The 19,855-nt window shown below is 34.4% G+C and overlaps 1 protein-coding gene across 3 annotated transcripts in view; it reads right to left on the minus strand.

Moving 5' to 3' along the window:
* Nucleotides 1–19,855, minus strand: part of DPH6 (diphthamine biosynthesis 6) — a 221,784-nt gene that overhangs the window by 185,868 nt on the left and 16,061 nt on the right. For all 3 annotated transcript variants that reach the window (XM_032418078.1, XM_032418079.1, XM_032418080.1), the window contains exon 3: nt 19,075–19,268. In XM_032418078.1, coding sequence (XP_032273969.1) covers nt 19,075–19,268 — 194 coding nt within the window. The remainder of the gene's footprint in view (nt 1–19,074; nt 19,269–19,855) is intronic.

Genomic DNA, 19,855 nt, shown 5'->3' on the forward strand with positions numbered 1-19,855 from the left:
ATAAAACTCAAACACAGCTTTCAAGAACAAGCTCTGAAAGAAAAACAGGCTCCTCATGAACCTTCAGCAAAGAACCTAGGGAATGGCGACATCCTGTTGATTCTCAGGTTTCCTCTCTTCCTATACCATTCTGTGCATTTTAAAATGGAGGCCAAATCTTTGACAAAGAAGCTTTAAATACAATGTATGGTCATTAGAGGTAAAATGTTTAAAAATTCAAATGTGCAAAAATTATACAATCATTCTTATTACTTTGTATATGCAGATCTAAAATATGTCCTTCAATTATTTTCCTATGCATATATTCTACAAATAAGTTTTACAAAAATATAATCATATACCATTCAGGGTATTTGGTAATCTATTTGCTTCTCTTAATAACATACACAGATGTTGGGGTGCCCTGGTGGCTCAGTTGGTTAAGTGACTGATTTCAGCTCAGGTCATGATCCTGGAGTCCCAGGACTGAGTCCTGCGTTGGGCTCCCTGCGCAGGGGGTAGTGTGCTTCTCCTTACGACCCTCCCCCTTCTCATGTTCTCTCTCTCTCAAATAAATAAATAAAATCTTAAAAAAAAAAAAATAACATACACAGATGTATTTCTATAATTTCATTTTGATGCTATATAGATACACCATAATTCAGTTTGCCAGCCATTTATAAATCTTTGAATACATCTTTATTTCCTTAGAATAAATTTCCCAAAGTGGAAATGCTTGGTACAGAGAGTCTATTTTTTGGGTCTGATGAGATCTGCCAAATTACTTCAAAAAGGCTGAACCAATTTATAGGGCTGCTGGTAGCACATAGGATACCCATTGCTTCAAAACCAGTATTATTTCTTAATCCTGCCAAAGTGATAGCCGCATTTTTGAGTTAGTGAGGTTGCACATTTTTTGGCCATTTGGATTCCTTTCTCTATGAACTGCCTGTTCATATCCTTAGCCCATTTCTCTATTTGGAGGCCAGCTTTTAAAAATCAAAAAAATAGTGAGAAATTCTTCTCAAATGCTACAATAGAGGATTCCCAAAAAGAGATTAGTTTGAAGAGGTAGATGGTAATTATATAGACATTCAAAGACCGTATCAGGGTGGGTAACTTCATATGAGACTCTTTTACAACATATCATATTATAGAAGGAGACTTCCCAACCTACCCAAAAACAAAAATTAAAAACTGAACTGGTTTAAATATTATCTCATTGAAGCTCCCTTTATTTTCTATAAATGGAAAATCTATTATATTAATCTATTAATCTGGAATTAACAGTACTGTTTTGTTGTTGTCTCTCTCTCTCTTTTTTAATTTTCTGTTATTCCAGGGAACAGTTTGCACACACAAAAAATGCTAATTGTCTTATTAGCTATTTTGGTAAGTCATGGAAACAGACTGTAACTATAGATGATGGACAGGTTCCTCATGCTATTATTACCCTGGATCAAGGACTTAATTAAAATGTGTCATTCTTGAGAAAAGTACTAAGCATAAGAAAAAAATGAAAAATGCCCTCTCCCCCAAGTGAGCTCAATTAGGCCTTTTCTCACAGAACCAAGGAACTGACAAAGTAGCCAAATATACTAATTCCTACTTTATCTTTAGAAACAGATTTAGATTAGAATATAATTTCAAGCTATAGATCATGTCTTTTCTTTTTCAAACAAACCATAGATTAAAGCTGTTACCTAGAATAGTGCTTTTCAAACTGTGTTAAAGACAAGGTTTTTTTCTTTTACTTTCCAAAATTTTGAAGACAGAAATGTCTGTAAAATACGATTAAAATAAATTACAAAAAAAAAAAGAAATTTTAAAAAGATATAAAATACAAAGCATTTTTTGTTATTAGACTCAGATACAAAATTACTCTCAAACAACTATAAAAGTTTCCAAATGCTTATTTTCCATTTCTATAAATAGCTGACCTTGGACCAACAACAATTACTTCATGGACTAGCACCAGCCCCTAGACCACACTTTAAGTAGCAACAATTTAAAATAATTCTGAGAGCTATGAAATGAGATGAGATCAAACACAGATAGATCACTTTGATCCTTGACTCAATAACATCACTTCCCCTTATCAAACCACATGCCCACCCCTCTGTCTCACTGTAAATTCGCACATGCCTGATTGGTTTATATATATGTACTATATATGTACTATTATATGATAATATCTGCATGATAACATGAGATCGTGCTAGGAGGCAAAAGAACACAGTGATTAAAAGTACGTATCATACTACTTTCTAGCTGTGTAATCTTGGACAAGTTAGTTAACCTCTCTGTATCTCAGTTTATTTGCAAAATAGAGAAAATAAACCAGAGTTGATAAAGATAAATTAGAATATAATATATATAATGTATAACAGTGCCTGACAGTGCTGCATAAACAACATCAATTAAATTATAATGCAGAAATAATTGAAAAAAAAATCACATGGCTCTGGGCTTTCTAACAATTAATATAAAAAGAAAACTAGAATGAGTTGCATGATTTACAGTGTTCACACAATAATAACTGTCCAATAGTTATAGTAAGGCAAAGCTATTACAAAGACCAGGAGAAATTCCACCCCTGGAGTGTCATAGAGTTGAATGTGTGATATGGTAAAAATCTGGGGCACCTGGGTAGCTCAGTCTGTTAAGCGTCCAACTCTTGATTTCCGCTCAGGTCCTGATCTCAGGGTTGTGAGATCAAGCCCAGTGTTACGCTCCATGCTCAGCAGGGAGTCTGCTTGAGATTCTCTCCCTCTGGCCCTCGGCCCTGTGTGCACACTCTCTCTCTCAAATAAATAAATGAGTCTTTTAAAAAAAAAAGATACGGTAAAAATCCTCAACAGCACCCTTAGAGCAAATGTATAACAAAAATTTTGAGCATCTCATATGGACAAGGCCTCATGTTGAGCACTGCAGAGTATCCAAAATTGAAAAACACACAGTCTTTGCCTTTAATAGGTATAAGCTAACAACGAAGATATACTGTATATGCAAATAATTATATAAAACAAGGCATAACGTAGTAACTTCCCTCAAGTCATTAAACACAACAGAAATTCAAAAAATGAAAGCTACACTTAAGGAAATCACCTTTTGAATCCCTATTCTCCTTCAACACAAAACCCAAGGGTCTATTATGAGCCAGCCAAACCATGTACAGGTCCCCAAGTCTATTGCTCCTTCTCTGGTCCCCATCACTTACTACCTGAAATTTTAAGATACCACTTTGCACTCTATTCTCTTTGAAATTTTAATATCCTTCTTGAGAGATGTATGTCATCCTCATCTGTTCTCAGGTGCCACCTCCATTCTAGTCTCCTCTTTACTCTTTTTAAGCCCTAGAGGGCCCCTCTGACCTTATAGCACCTAGCACAGTACTGCTACAGGCTCAAAGGCCAACTGATTCCTCAGTTGGGTAGTCATGAATACCCTCAGGTTACAAGATTTTCTGAAATTGATGGCTAAAACAGTAGTTATTAGACTTTTGAAGAGACCAATGTGAGACTATAATAAAAATCTGGACCTCTCCCAGAAAAATGTACATATACAAAAAATTTGCACAAAATCTCAGAGTTCAAAAACACCTCTCTCCCCTAGATTAAGAAATCTTGTCTTATATCACATTATCCTGCACTGAATTCCACTAGACTGATTTTTATTAGCTTTCTATGACCAAGTCCAGGTTATATGACCACTCAAATCAGTAGAACTTTGGTGAGGGTTAAGAAAGTCACCAAAATGACTATAAGACCAGTAAAAATTATTAAAAGAGCTAAATCGTGAAAAGCTCAAAAGGGAGACTGTGAATTATTTACCAAATAACGATGATTCTCCCTACCCTCCTCATTTCCCAGCAAAATTAGTACGTAGGAAAGAATCCATAAGGCAACTGGTCTTAAAATAGACCTTGGGTCATTTCAATGGCTCTGGAACCAATCCTATATTAGGAAGCAAAGAATTCTGTATAAGGAAGTTAATAAATGTCTGATAAATAATTTCTGCCTTTCTGATTTCTCAATGTATTTTTATAGAAATCTATCAGGAACAATATTAGCTGAATTTTGTCAGGGTTAGATGGGCTTAATTTTGTTCACTAAGTTTAATTTAACAATTGCTCATTAAGCACCCAATGTGTGTAAGTATACAAAATAACCACATGACCCAGCACTGTAGATGTTATGAATAACTGCGACATAATTCCACTGGCACTGAGAGGTAATAGCTTTCACATACAGGATTGCACATAATGGCCCTTTTCTATTGCTACTGGACATTTAAAGAGCCATTTTAAAAATCTCTTAATTTTTCATATTCTCTTTCAAAAGTTTAAATTCTCTAAAGTCAGTTCATGTAACTTTCAAATGGAAGTTCTTGCTTGAGGCTTTTTATAAATGAGTTAATAGAAAATACACTGCTTAGATGTTAAGGATAAGCATAGGATTAAATCTTAAAAGAACATGCCAAAATAAGTTTTGATTGGAAGAAAGCATCTATAAATAAAAACCTTTGTCATCTTTGGGTTCACTTCCCTATTTTCTTTTGAAACGACCCATGCGTCAGTTTATTCATGTAGGTAACTAGATAGAAAACATCAATTCCACATGTCCTTAGAAGGTTCAATTATCTGAATGAAAGAGTCTGAAAAAGACTCAAGAGGGCCAAAAATTAAAGGCAACAAATGTAGAAAGATAAATTCAATCTAATATAAAATACAAATTTGCCTGTATTAAAACCTCTTTCACAATTTGAACGATTACCATTCTTTTTCTTCTCTGTATTAACTTACTAATAAAGTCAAGAGGAATTACACTCATCTCAATGCCAACTTGCAGCTACTACTTAATATTAATGCACTAATGGAACTTTGTATGTAATGGAAAAAAAAAAAAAAACCTGACTTTATTTAGCTTCACTGGATTATTTTGGAAGCAATGGAATAAAGAAGAAAGAAGACCTGGCACTAACATGTAGTTGGCAGCGTACAAAAACAACAACAAAAAATAAAACAAAACTAATTTATACAGCATCTTTCTTCCTAGAAACCTAAAGAGACTCTCATATATTTTCACCTTTATTCTCAAAACAGATAAATAAAAAAAGATATATCCATAGTTTACAGATGCAATAAATGAATTCCAGAGGAGTATAGTTAAACACAATGCCTGTATAGTTCAACAGTTGTATAAAGTCCCATAAAAAATAAAAAATGAAATACAATCCCTGCTTCTCAAGGTACTTAAAATCTTTAAACAAAAATCCACAAGATAAACAAAACAAAACAAAACCTAGTAGCTCTGTATATCGAGATAGATTAAGTACTATAAGAGAAACACAATGTTATATGAAGGTTCCAGAGAGGAAGATATTACATTCAGTAGGGGCATTTGAAGGAAAATATCAAAAGGAGATGACATGTGAAGAAGCAATTGGAGAGGAAAGGTTATTCTGCCTATAACACAGTACTATGCAGGAAAGACATGGACTGTGGGGGGAAAAATGAGTTCTGACATACTCTAGTATAGATGGAAAGTAGGTTCTATGTAGGGGAATACTGGGAAAAGATGAAAGATAAGTTGAAGTCATATAATACAGCACTTGACAAATCAATCGTAAGCAACATTTTGGTGAAGAGAGGAATGTGATTGCATCTACACTTTAGTAAAACTAATCCGGCAGGAGTTTGAAGGATAAATTATAGAGTGAGAGGAAAACCATAAATGGAATATAAGGGGTCAATTAATTTACAGGCCTGAAGCCAGGTTCAATCTGACATGATGCCCAAAAGCCTACAGAACCTATTTAGACTTTATATTTTGTAAGTAAGTGCAGCTAAATCAAACTAAAAAAATCTTCTGCATAGCTAGAGAAACAATCAACAAAATGAAAAGACACCTATAGAATAAGATACTTGCAAATCATATATCTGATAAAAGGTTAATACCTAAAATATGTAAAGAATTCATACGATTCACTAGCAAACAATACAAAACAGCAAAAACAACAACCCCCCCCCCCCCCAAATAAATAGGCAGTGGAATGGAATAGGTATCTTTTCAAATAAGACATCCAAATGGCCAACAGGTACATGAAAAGGTGCTCAACATCATTAATCATCAGAGAAATACAAATCAAAACCACAATGAGATATCACCTCACATCTGTTAAAATGGCTATCATCAAAAAGGCAACAGATAACAAGTGCTGGTGAGGGTGTGGAGAAAAGGGATTACCCGGGCACTGTTGGTAGGAATGTAAATTGGTACAGCTGCTATGGAAAAACAGTATGGAGGTTCTTGAAAAAAACTAAAACCATATGACCCAGCAATCCCACTGCTGGGTATATATTCAAAGGAAATGAAAACAGGATCTCAAAGAGATAATCTGCACTCCCATTGTTCATTGCTGCATTATTCCCAACAGCCAAGATATGGAAACAACCTAACCAATCAACAGATAAATGGATAAAGAACATGTGATTTACATATATCTCATTATACTAAGTGAAATAAGTCAGAGAAAGACACATGCGGAATCTAAAAAAATCCAAACCCAGAGAAACAGAGACTAGAGTGGTGGTCACCAAGGGCTGGGGGGTGGGGTCAATGGGAAGATGCTGATCAAAGGGTACAAATTTCTAGCTATAAGATTAACAAGTTCTGGGGATCTAATGTACAGCATAGTGATTACAGCTAGTAATACTTTATTAAATACTTGAAAGTTGCTAAAAAGGTAGATCTTAAGTGTTCTCACTACAAAAAAGAAATGGTAATTTAAGTGATGGAATGGAGATGTTAGCTAATGCTAGGGTGATAATCGTTTTGCAATTTATAAATGTATCAAGTCAAAGCACTGTACACCTTAAACTTATACAATATTACATGTCAATTATATCAATAAAGCTAAAAAGACTATATTTTACATGTAAATACCAGTAATTTACTGGTTTACCAGTAATTTACCAGTAATTACCAGTAATTTACTGGTAAAAACCAGTAAATAACTTTTCAATGCAATTATTATGATAATTTAAATCCCACCTAAATGCATTATTATGTTAAACTCATTAATATCATACATTTTGCTTCCTCCTGTGAATTCACACTAGGTGATTTTATTTAGAATTGAGAAAAAAGGATAAAATATTTTGGTTGCTATGTACCACATATAACATGAAAAAAATTAAATGTTCAATTAAAAGGACCATCAAGACTAACATTTATTTATTTATTTTTTATTTTAATCACTGGGTACTCATCACAACAAGTACACTCCTCAATCTCCGTCAACTATTTCACCCATCTCCCCACTCCTCACCCCCCTCCCCTCTGGTAACCATCAGTTTGTTCTCTATAGTTAAAAAGAGTCTCCTTCTTGGTTTGTCTTTTTCCCTTTGCTCATTTGTTTTGTTCTTAAATTCGACCTATGAGTGAAATCATATGGCATTTATCTTCCTCTGATTTCGCTTAGCATTATACTCTCTAGCTCTATCCATGTTATTACAAATGGCAAGATTTCATTCTCTTTTTTTTTCTTAAAGATTTTATTTATTTACTTGACAGAGAGAGACCGAGAGAGCACAAGCAGGGGGAACAGTGGAGGAAGAGGGAGAAGTCTCCCCGTCGAGCAGGGAGCCTGATGCAGGGCTCCACCCCAGGACACTGGAATCATGACCTGGGTTGAAGGCAGATGCTTAACCGATTGAGCCACCCAGGCACCCCAAGATTTCATTCTTTTTCATGGCTGAATAATATTCCTGTGTGTGTGTGTGTGTGTGTGTGTGTGTGTGTGTGTGTGTATGTATAGATACATCACCTCTTTATCCATTCATTAATCAATGGATAGTTGGGTTGCTTCTATAACTTGGCTATTGTAAATAATGCTGCTATAAACATAGTGGTGCATGTATTCTTTTGAGTTCGTGTTTTTGTTTTCTTTGGGTAAATATCCAGTAGTGCAATTGCTGGATCATATGATAGTTCTATTTTTAACTTTCTGAGGAACCTCCACATTGTTTTCCAGAGTGGCTGTACCAGTTTGCATTCCCACCAACAGTGCAAGAGGGTTCTTTTTTCTCCACATCCTTGCCAACACCTGTTGTAAGACTAACATTTATTAGGAGTTAATCTTGATTAAATGACCCCAGCTTGATATGAAGCATCTTCTATACCATCCTATACCAGATTAAAGAGATGACAAAGATAGGGGGCTGTAAAATTTAATATCGTAATATTTGTAATATATAGCTATTGTAATTCACTTTGATTATCAACACTGCCCAGTGAAATCTGAATTAATTAGCACTGGAACTGTTAGTTTACAAAGTACTTTATATAGACTCCCTATCACTTTTTATTTAAATACCATCTTTTCATTTAAGCTACCATCAAGCCTTATCAATCCACCTCTGCTTCCATTTCTTTGGAAAAAATTGATGGTATTTTGATAGGGATTGCATTAAATGTGTAGATTGCTCTAGGTAGCATAGACATCTTCACAATATTTGTTCTTCTAATCCATGAGCATGGAACGTTTTTCCATTTCTTTGTGTCTTCCTCAATTTCTTTCATGAGTATTCTGTAGTTTTCTGAGTACAGATTCTTTGCCTCTTTCGTTAGGTTCATTCCTAGGTATCTTATGGTTTTGGGTGCAATTGTAAATGGGATCAACTCCATAATTTCTCTTTCTTCTGTCTTGTTGTTGGTGTATAGAAATGCAACTGATTTCTGTGCATTGATTTTATATCCTGCCACTTTACTGAATTCCTGTAAGAATTCTAGCAGTTTTGGGGTAGAGTCTTTGGGTTTTCACATAAAGTATCATATCATCTGCAAAGAGTGAGAGTTTGACTTCTTCTTTGCCAATTTGGATGCCTTTTATTTCTTTTTGTTGCATGATTGCTAAGGCTAGGACTTTAGTACTATGTTGAATAGCAGTGGTGATAGTGGACATCCCTGCCTTGTTCCTGACCCTAGGGAAAAAGATCTCAGTTTTTCCCCATTGAGAGTGATATTTGCTGTGGGTTTTTCATAGATGGCTTTTATGATACTGAGGTATGTACCCTCTATCCCTACACTGTGAAGAGTTTTAATCAAGAAAGGATGCTGTACCTTGTCAAATGCTTTTTCTGCATCTATTGAGAGGATCATATGGTTCTTGTCCTTTCTTTTATTAATGTATTGTATCACATTGATTGATTTGTGGATGTTGAATCAACTTGCAGCCCAGGAATAAATCCCAGTTGGTTGTGGTGAGTAATCCTTTTAATGTACTCTTGGATCCTACTGGCCAATACTTTGGTGAGAATTTTTGTATCCATGTTCATCAGGGATATTGGTCTGTAATTCTCCTTTTTGATGGGGTCTTTGTCTGGTTTTGGGATCAAGGTAATGCTGGCCTCATAAAATGAGTTTGGAAGTTTTCTTTCCATTTCTATTTTATTTATTTATTTTGGAACAGTTTCAGAAGAATAAGTATTCATTCATCTTTAAATGTTTGGTAGAATTCCCCTGGGAAGCCATCTGGCCCTGGGCTCTTGTTTATTGGGAGATTTTTGATTACTGTTTCAATCTCCTTACTGGTTATGAGTCTGTTCAGGTTTTCTATTTCTTCCTGGTTCAGTTTTGGTAGTTTATATGTCTCTAAGAAAGCATCCATTTCTTCTCAAATTTGTTTAACTGTTAACAATTTAACAGCCTAGAATACACATAATATACATGCATACACACACATGTGAATGCACATTTCACAAAATATAATTAACCTTACTATGTACAATGCATTTTGATATTTTTCTATTTTATTCTAATCTCTTTCATTTAAAGGGAAAAAAAATGGTGTGACACATTAAACTGAGGAAAATACCACCTTAGGGGCTTTCTACTGCCTAAATAACCCTTGGCTTAAAATTTAAGGCACTCTTTTTGCTTCAATCAACCTTTCAGACTGATTTTCCACTACTCCTTAAACTCTGAGCTCTAGCCACATTGAACTTCTTGCTATTTCCCCAATATATCTCATGATTTCCTGCTTTCATGACTTTGGCTAAGCTCTGCCCCTAATTTGCAACATTCTTTAAGCCAATCACCCATGCTGCCTTTGTCAAAATCGAAACAACCCTCAAGGATATCAAATGTAATCTCCCCCATAAGGTCCTCCCAATGCCCCAACACAAGATTTTTTTTCCTCAGAATCCCTCTAGCCCTTTAAATTGCATTCTCCAATGGTAATTCTACCTTGTAGTATTTTCTTTGTGTATGTGTCTTATCTCCTCAGGCTCTGTGAAGGCTGAGACTGTCTCATACATCTCTTTACACTACTGGTACATTATAAGCATCCTATTAATGTTTGCAGAATGAAAGACATAAAAGAGTCTAAATTGCAGTAGTATCAAGTTAAAGTTAACAGGAAAAGTCAAGGTCAATTAATACAATCTTTGGATTCACTCAATTTTTTCTCACATCAGCATGTCACAGAGAAGGCCTCCATTGAATCATCTCTTAACAATAATAATAATTTAAAAAACTCTAAATATTTATTGATCTTATCTTTGCTTTTTATGGCTATTGTATGATTTAGGAACTACAAATCTGCTGAATGAAGATGTTCCCAATTTAAAACGGAAAGTCATGGGGTACCTGGTTGGCTCAGTTGGTTAAGAGTCTGACTCGATTTCAGTTCAGATCATGATCTCAGGGTCATGAGATTGAGCCCCACATGGCATTCTCTTTCTCCCTTTGCCCTTCCTCACCTCTGGTTGCATGTGCATGTGCTCCATCTCTCTTAAAAAAAAAGGGGGGGGAGTAGATGTAAAAAGACCAGTTTAAGATCTATCATATTGTTGTGTGACTATCAATAAAGTCCTGTGCTACAAAAACATGTTAAGGATGACAATAAATGAATAAAGTAATTTATATTTTTAAGTTTTGATAATATTTTCTCAGACATTTAATAGACAATATAACAAAGACAAGGTAAACTACAGGTCTAGAGATGAAGTAAAAGACTGTAGGACAGAAACATACATCTAGTGTCTTAGACAACACAACTCCAAAGTAGATATCTACAAAAAGTTTCTTACAAAATAAATGGTAGAATAGTCAGGAAAAAAGACAAAAAGTCAATAGGACACAGACAACAGAGACTTGAAAGACAAGTCAAATATACCCAACATATTTTAAAATATATAGAGTAGATGTTAAAATAGAAATCTACAGTTTGTAGAAGAATGGAATACAAGGACATAAAAGTCAACAAGTGAATTTATACAGGCAGTGAATCAGGCAAAAAATAAAGAGTATACATGTGCATGTTTAATATTCACACATTATCAGTGATACCAAGTGGAGAAAGTTCAAGGTTGAGGAGACAGAATGATCATTTTGCTACAATGAGGTAGTCACATGTTCTAGGTTTTAGGGGGAATCTACAGATGAAGACTCTAGATCTGTGATAAGTTTACAAACTATAATAATTGACAAGTATAATCCAACATTTTATTTCCAGACAGATCTTCCATCATGTGCTTTTTATGCATGCTTGACCTTCTTGTCTGAAGGGCCGGCGATAACACAGCCTCAATAAAATCACACCTGGGAGTCAAAATGACACTTGTCTGTGCTAATTCCAACTCTTCTGTTTGGGGTCCAGAATCGATACTAGCAAAACATTTCTTGTGCCAAGGGACCAGGTTTAATGTCCAAAATCTTGGGAACTGACAGGGCTTGAGGCAAGCTGTGCAATGCTGAAGAGCCAGGAGCAATCTGTACAGGGCTAGCTGCCTGTTTAATTAACAGTATGTCTGGGTCCTCCCTGAAAATCTTAAGGCCCTCTTATATGTTTCTCATACTCTAAACCCTTTGGATTTGCTTCAAGCCACCCAACCATCTAGGGTTTTTTTCACCAAGATTCAAAGTGAAAAGAGATCCACAGAGCAATTTTCCACCATAATAAGCATGTTTTCTAACATGCAGATACCAAAAACAATTTGAAGAAGTGTCTGTTCAGCATTTTTATAAAATATTCTGAGCTGGAAATTATTCTTGGTACACTTAATGGTTACACTGCCAAATCTGATAGGATATCTTATTTTGCAAAGTTTCACAATGATGCCTACTCCATGCAAGCTTCTAAGTGGAAAAACAAAAATAAAATGAATTTACTAATGGTTTTACATCGTATTTTGTAACAGTGTTGTGGCTCCCCTGAATTAGATAAATTATTATATAAAATATAATTTGTTAAAGTTTGGACTAATTTGTTCAACAATCCTTTAAAAGTCATCCACTTGCCAGAAATACTGTTGGACACTAGAGATATAAAAATGAAGAGTACTGCCTATGTCTTTTTTTTTTTTTAAGATTTTATTTATTTATTTGACAGAGAGAGACACAGCGAGAGAGGGAACACAAGCAGGGGGAGTGGGAGAGGGAGAAGCAGGCCCCCCGTGGAGCAGGGAGCCTGATGTGGGACTCGATCCCAGGACGCTGGGATCATGACCTGAGCCGAAGGCAGATGCTTATCGACTGAGCCACCCAGGCACCCCTGCCTATGTCTTTGAGGGTCTCACGGTCTAGCAAGAGACAGTCACATAAGCAATCCTACTAATATCATGAGAAAAACCGTAGAGGTATAGACAAGCAAACAAGGAAAAGATAGGAAGTAGATAAATTAGAGCCAATTTCATAGAAGGGTATGAGCTGAGAAGAGGTTCTTCAGCATAGAGATCAGAGTATGGGAAAGCACAGGCAAAGATTCAGACATGAAAAGCAATCTCCCAGAAACCTAATTAGTTCATTATAACTTGAACCCAGAAATTTGTGTGGGAATGACAGGATCAGACAGGCAGGAATGCAAGGGTCTCTTCTTAAAGAGTCTTTTGTGTCAGGCTAATGTGTTTGTTGTTTGTCTTAATACTGGGTTATTTAAGTATTTATGCAGATATATATAGCAGAGGGGCTGAATGGTACACAAGGCAATACCGAAGGCAAGTTAACAACTTAGGAGACTCTTGCACACTACAGGTGAAAAACCAGTAATGGTGAGAATGAGAGCAAAGGGTCAGATATCAGAAGTCATGGAAGCAATATCAACAAGTCCTAGAGACCTAATAGTAGTGGTTGGCATGGGAATTGAGAGAAAGTGGAAATCCAGTAGTGAGGCTCCAGGTTAGACTCAGGTGATAGGGTAAATGAGGATGATTTTAACTAAGAGGGAGCAAGTTCGTGCAGAAAGAGAACGAGTAAATTTTGAATTTGTTGATTTTATCATGCCTATAGAATATTAAGGTGGAGAAATCATGAGCAACTGAATACAAGTCCCAGAGTATAAGCTCACTGTTGTGGTTCCAATGATCAACTATTTTTGAAAGAGGGTAAGAAGGAAGGAGGTAGAGAAGAGATGGAAGAAAGGAGCAAGATACTGAAAGAAGAACGATTTAGGATGGTGCCCAAGTTTGTAAGCAGCTGAAACCTATCTATTTTTCAGGAAACCTGCTGCTTTTTACCTCCCTGACACAGTTTGCACTTCTACCAGCAATAGCCTGCTTTGTATTTGGAGACCCACTTTACCCCCAATGGGTTCTTCCCACAGAACCACAGTAAAATATAGTTCTAGTAATCATGACTCCATCTCTTGCTCTGGGAATGGCACATGACCTAAGCCTACCAGTCAAATGAAATCATCTTCTCCCAACAAGTGGCTCACGGATGATACAAGTCAGGCCACTAAGTGACAATGAAATATAATTGGGTTTTCCTTTGAGTTATTTTAAAAGACTGGAGCTTTTCCTACTAGATTTGAACCAGGAAGAATGTAACCAGGAGCCATCTTCTGACTATAAGGGTCTAGTCAGAGAATGGAATCAACAGAAAATAAAAGAAAGAGGTGGAAACGGGGAAAAAAAGATTCTGATTATATAATTTGTGTCCTGTATCTAGTTTACTTGAAGCCAAACTTATCTTTAGGTTATTGTCAATAAAGTCTCTTTTTCTTAACGAACACTTGTGCACTATTGGTGGGAATGCAAACTGGTGCAGCCACTGTGGAAAACAGTATGGAGGTTCCTCAAAAAGTTATAAATAGAACTACCATATGATCCAATAATTCCACTACTGGATATTTACCCAAAGAATACAAAACACTAATTTGAAAAGATATATGCACCCCCATGTTTACTGTAGCATTATTTACAATAGTGAAATTATGGAAGGAGCTCAAGTGTCCATTGATAGATGAATGGATAATGGATAAAGGTGGCATATATATTCAATGGAATATTATTCAGCCATAAAAAAGAACAAAATCTTGCCATTTGCAATAACATGGATGGATCTAGAGAATATAATGCTAAGTGAAATAAATCTGTCAGAGAAAGACAAATACCAATGATTTCACTCACATATGGAAGAAACAAAACAAATGAATAAAGCAAAAAAGAGACAAACCAAGAAGGAAACTCTTGTAATCAACATAAATCTAACCAATACAAACAGTAAAGTGGCAATTGATATTTTCTAAAAATATTAAGTTAAAATCTAGTTTTTAAAAAATCATTTATAAACCTTTCTATAAAAAGTAAACATTCTGTTTAAAAAAACAAAGACAATTACTCATTATCATATTCAAATTATAATATAAGTGTTAATTAAGGAATTTAAGATCATCAACACCAAGATAAAATGCCTAATGAGAAAAAGAATATGAGATAAGAAAAGTAGCAAGGATTAGAAGAGGAAGACTGAAACTGAATATTCAACTTTGGGAAGAATATGAAATGAATTCCATTAGAAAGAAATTAACACAGATTTCTGGATGAAGAGAGTTCATTAAAATAAAAACAAAGGTAAAACCTCTAGAAAACAAAGAGAATGTGGGGCAGGCAGGGGCAGACATCAATGGCAAAAGGATTTCAATAAATTTCTTGAGTCAGTAGATCAAGAAGGAACAATGACTGATAAATCAGCATAAGAAGCTGTAACCTACTATTCGCACTGAAGAGAAGAAAGCCAAGGAAGAAAACAAACTAGGCTACGTTATCCTGAACTCCAGGTATAACAAGTGTGAGATGTAGGGATGAAAATTCTAAAATCAAAAATGTTCACAATCAGCTTTGCTCTTGCCTTATTCTTAGATATGAATACACAACCAAAACAGCTGAGAAAGAGAAAGAGAAAAAAATAAGAGAAAAAAGGCCCTAAAGAAAACATTAGTATTTTAGGAAACAAAAGATGATGTTTAAAAAAACTAATTTGTATTTTAAGAGAGATATAATGATGTTATATCTATTGAAGGAGAAATAAGCTGTTATAAAAAAGAAACAATCAATAAACAATTAAAAGTTACTGAATACCGAAAATATGATTGTTAAGAAAGTAGGGCATTTAAAAAGGAAATCTCACATAATGTACAACAAAATGACATAAGAGTAGAAAATAATGTGAAAAAAGACAAGAGACATGAAGATTCAATCTAGGATGTCTAACATCTGATCAGTGAGAGTAACAGAAAAAGAGAATAGAGAGAATCAGGAGAGCAAATTATCAAATAAAGGAAGATGTAACAGAGCCATCCTCAAACTGCAATCATATGGGTTCTGCTATGTTTTGTGTCAGATTTGATATCAGGTTTTCTTCCATCCAAAAACAAAAAGCCATAGCAGTTCTAGCTCTTACATCCACACATCCTTCTGTACTAGAGAAAGTGTTTATCTTTTGCCAACCATCTCTCATCCTAGGCTTCATTCTATTTGGTACACATAGGTTAACAAAACCATCCCTGATCCAATCGCCATAGTCAGGAGAATGCCATGTTGTGACTGGCTTTCACCTGGATTAATACCATCCCTGAACGGTCATTATGGGAAAGAGGACAGGGACATGCTGCCACTCAACAGGAAGCTTCAGAACGGATACTGGAGAAGCAACCTTCAATATCGAATGCATTGTTGTGACATTTCAGTACAACAACCATAAAGACACAATCATAAAAGTTAATAGGGAGGAAAAACGACTTAGCTTAAAAGAATAAAAATCACATCAGCCTCAAATTTCTCATCAGCAAAATGCTACCAGACCATGGAGCAATACCTTCAATGGTTTGAGGAAAAATTACTTTTCAATCTAAAATTTTAAGTTCAATGTATCCATGAAATGTGGGGGCAGAAAAGGAACATTGCCAAAATGTAAGGATTTCAAAGTACCTTCTCTATGGAAGTTTCTTAAAGATGGACTCTACTTGAAAAGAGGGAATAACCAAGAAAGAGGAAGATATCAGGAACAGTAAGAAGTGCCTCCAAACCACTGGAGAAAGAATGAATATGTTAATCCTTAAATATATTCTCCATAGGGATATGGTGTTTACATGTACCCTTCAGTAATGATTACATTTCTTCCATGACTTAAAAAGAAAACACAAAGAATTTGAAAATTACTGTATTTCCAGGAAATAATCCAAGTTATCTAATGCCAAATTAATACAGATGAAAACCATGGAGACATTTTAATATTAAATAAATTCTAAAGAATTAAAAAAAGGCTAGCTATATGAAAACCAGGTTATCTTGTAACCTTGAGATACACATATGTATCTACTTGTCATAATCACGTGGTAACCTATGAGCTATAAAGGCTTATTACATTTCTATTAGTTTTCAAAACTTCTACAAAATAGTTAAGAAACTTAACTCTGTAAATCATTGCGACTTCTTTTCAGCAATTAGTCGTTAACATACTTTGCAAAAAGAAACCTCTCCTACTCAAAAATTAGCTCTACTATTTTGGGGAAAAAAGAGATACAAAACCAAAAGATTGACGTACATATAAAAGTCACAAAACTGCAACCTGTTATAAATAAATGTTTACAATGAAAATGAATCTAAATGCTTCCAAAGCTCATTAATATTCAAAGGATTAAAAAATTGCAATTCCATCTTTTTCTTAGAATGAGTAAACACTAACTTGAAGAATTATAGCTCTTCTAGATTCATTTTTTTCCATAATTACTCAATTATTTGTTAGAATATGTAAAACCTCTATTGGAATCCTTACACCAGTGTTTCATAAATGGATTTAACTATAAAACCTCATTATACAATATCTTCCATAAAAGCAATATATTTCCAATATTTATGTCCTTAAAATATCCTACAGTAAAATTAATATTTCTATACAGAAAAAGAAGGAACTATTTAGTCCCCGACAACTTGATAACATCTCTTTCAACTATAGTTATAATTATCATGTACGAACTTCCAAAGCAGTTGTCAAGATTTAACATTAGCATTAATTTATGTCATAACTGACGGTTACTATAAAGATAATGGCAAAGCATCCATTTCTCCAAAGACAGCATGGATCGAAAGGGAAATTTCTTCTTAATTACTACTAATCTGCCCATTTTTAATTAAATTGATTAGTAATTTATTATCCTTCCCTTTCTTGGAAGGCTGTTATTATCACATAGTTTCTCCAAAGTTATCAGTTATCAGTGATTTTTAAGCAATCCAATTACTTCTCATGTGAGTCCCACCATTTTGTAATATCGGTTTATGCTAAAAACTTATTACCCAATTTCTTTGTACCCTGAAAAAGAAACTTAAAAAATGCAGACTTTGCACTCATTATTTCACACCTTAAAGTGAACAGTGTCAAGATCTTATTTATATAGAGAAGACCATTTAAGGTGGAACTTTTATGCCTTTCTCCCTTGTTTGAAAATCAAAATAGTTATTAGTATGTATCTTCCCACAGGAAAGAAAGGAAGTCCCTGAAATTTCCTTTGAAAAATATCTACTTCTTATGCTATCCATAACTAAATTATGGCATTATTCTAAAAATTTTCCCTATCAGTTTCTTTTTTAAAGGGTAAATAAAAATGAAAATGTTCTGACATACAAAATGAGAAATATTTCAATCAAGCAAACTTCGAAAGAATTTAAATCTTCATATATTTTTCTTAATCAAAATCCTTAATTGGTATTAAGCTTTGATCAGCATCAAATTTAAAGTATAACACTGAAGTAACTACTTGAGACCAGCAAATTTTCATGACATTAGTTCATAATGTAACTTCTGAAAAGCTGAGCTTCTCTGAAGAATGAGAAAATGAAATGCAATGTCCCTTGGTAGAAAGGACAGAAATCTTCCTTTCTTTTGTGAAAAAATGCTAAGACAAGCAGGAAATATCAGCTTAAAGTCTCTATTTCATTAGATACGCCTTGTATGAATTGACTATAGCTGACTGAAAAAAATTCATATTAAGAAGAATACAGAATGTATTCAAACAGGTAACTATCAATGAAAATGAAAAGATAATGGCTTAGTATAAAATAATCTCCATGAATTAACATGTATTGAATATAGTATCTATTAGATATATGAGTCCCATACTTTCTCTCCTAAATTTTCTGTTTAGAAAAATTAACAATGAATGCACAATGGCTGCTAAACTCTTATGTACCAGGACTTAAGTATTTAATTCATACCTCTGTTACTAGATTTAAGCAAGGCTCAGTCTCTCACTTTCATTAGGTCTATTTAAATTTCACCATACCAGAAAGGTCTTGCTTGACCACCCCTTGTCATCACTCCTTATCACCTTGACTGTTTCATTCTTCTCCATAATACTCTTTACCACCAAGCATATGATTTGCTTGTCTGTCTACTGTCTGTTTGCTTCCACTGGAAAGTAAGCTCCAGCAGAACAAGGCTTTGTCTGATCTGTTCATTGCCCTATCTCCAGTGTCTAGAACTATATACCATGCACACAGTAGGCATTCAATAAGTATTTGCTTAAAAAAAGATTAAAATTTCATCAGCTACAAAATCCTAAGGAAAACTTAAATATCATCTGATAATCCTGAATGCCAAACAATACCAAAAGTTTTGTTTTTAAATAGTACTTAATATAAAGACATAGTAAGTTTTCTTTTCATCCAAAAAGACAAAATATCTTTTCAAAGAATAGTTGGAACACTAACAGTTGTTAATTATTTATTACTAAATAATTCAGGTAATGGGATTAACAGTTGTTAATTATTTATTACTAAATAATTCAGTTAATGTAATTGGTCACTGGGCATACCTTAACAAGTTTCAAAAGCTCATAGAGATCTTCAACCTCATCACCTTCACATTTGGTGTACACTCGTCCTGTATCCACACTCCTTCCTCTTATGGTGCGGCGATAGAGGGGAAGAGCCATCGCTTCTGCATACAAATCAATGGCGTGATGACCCACTGTCTGATACATGTAGCTATCCAGTTCATCTGACCCCACTGCAACAATGAAAGTGGAAATAATCAGTAAAACAGAGTGAAAAAGAAAGGAGATTTGAAAGTTCATCTGAGTTTTACTGCTTGGAGACTTACTACACTATATCTCTCTGCATTTATGAAGTGAAATAAAGTGGAAGAGTTGCACATTTGTCCATAGCTGCATCCAGTTCACATCAGCTCTAGTCATCTCTACTGCTAATTACAAACACATATAAATTTTTAAAACTATATACAATAAATGTTTAAAGAGAAGAATAATATAGCCAATAAATTTTGATTAGTTTACTCAATTAAAGATTTTATTACATAAATGTTTCTCAAATCATTCAAGGTTATTTACAAAGACATCTAGAGTTGTAGGAAAAAAACCTTTTTTAACTAAATAGCTACTTGGTTAACAAGTGACAAATATTTGTAAAAATAAATCACATGCTCTTGATATATTTTATATTCAGTATTTCAAATAAGACATATAAAAATATTTAAATTATGAGGTAGTCAAAGATGGCTGCATAAAAAGAACATGAACTCACCTCCTTCCTCAGATATACCAAAACTACAGTTACATATGGAATAATTCCTGTTGA

The sequence above is a fragment of the Phoca vitulina genome, unplaced genomic scaffold (genome assembly GCF_004348235.1).
Source record: "Phoca vitulina isolate PV1807 unplaced genomic scaffold, GSC_HSeal_1.0 scaffold20, whole genome shotgun sequence".
Taxonomy (NCBI): Eukaryota; Metazoa; Chordata; class Mammalia; order Carnivora; family Phocidae; genus Phoca; species Phoca vitulina.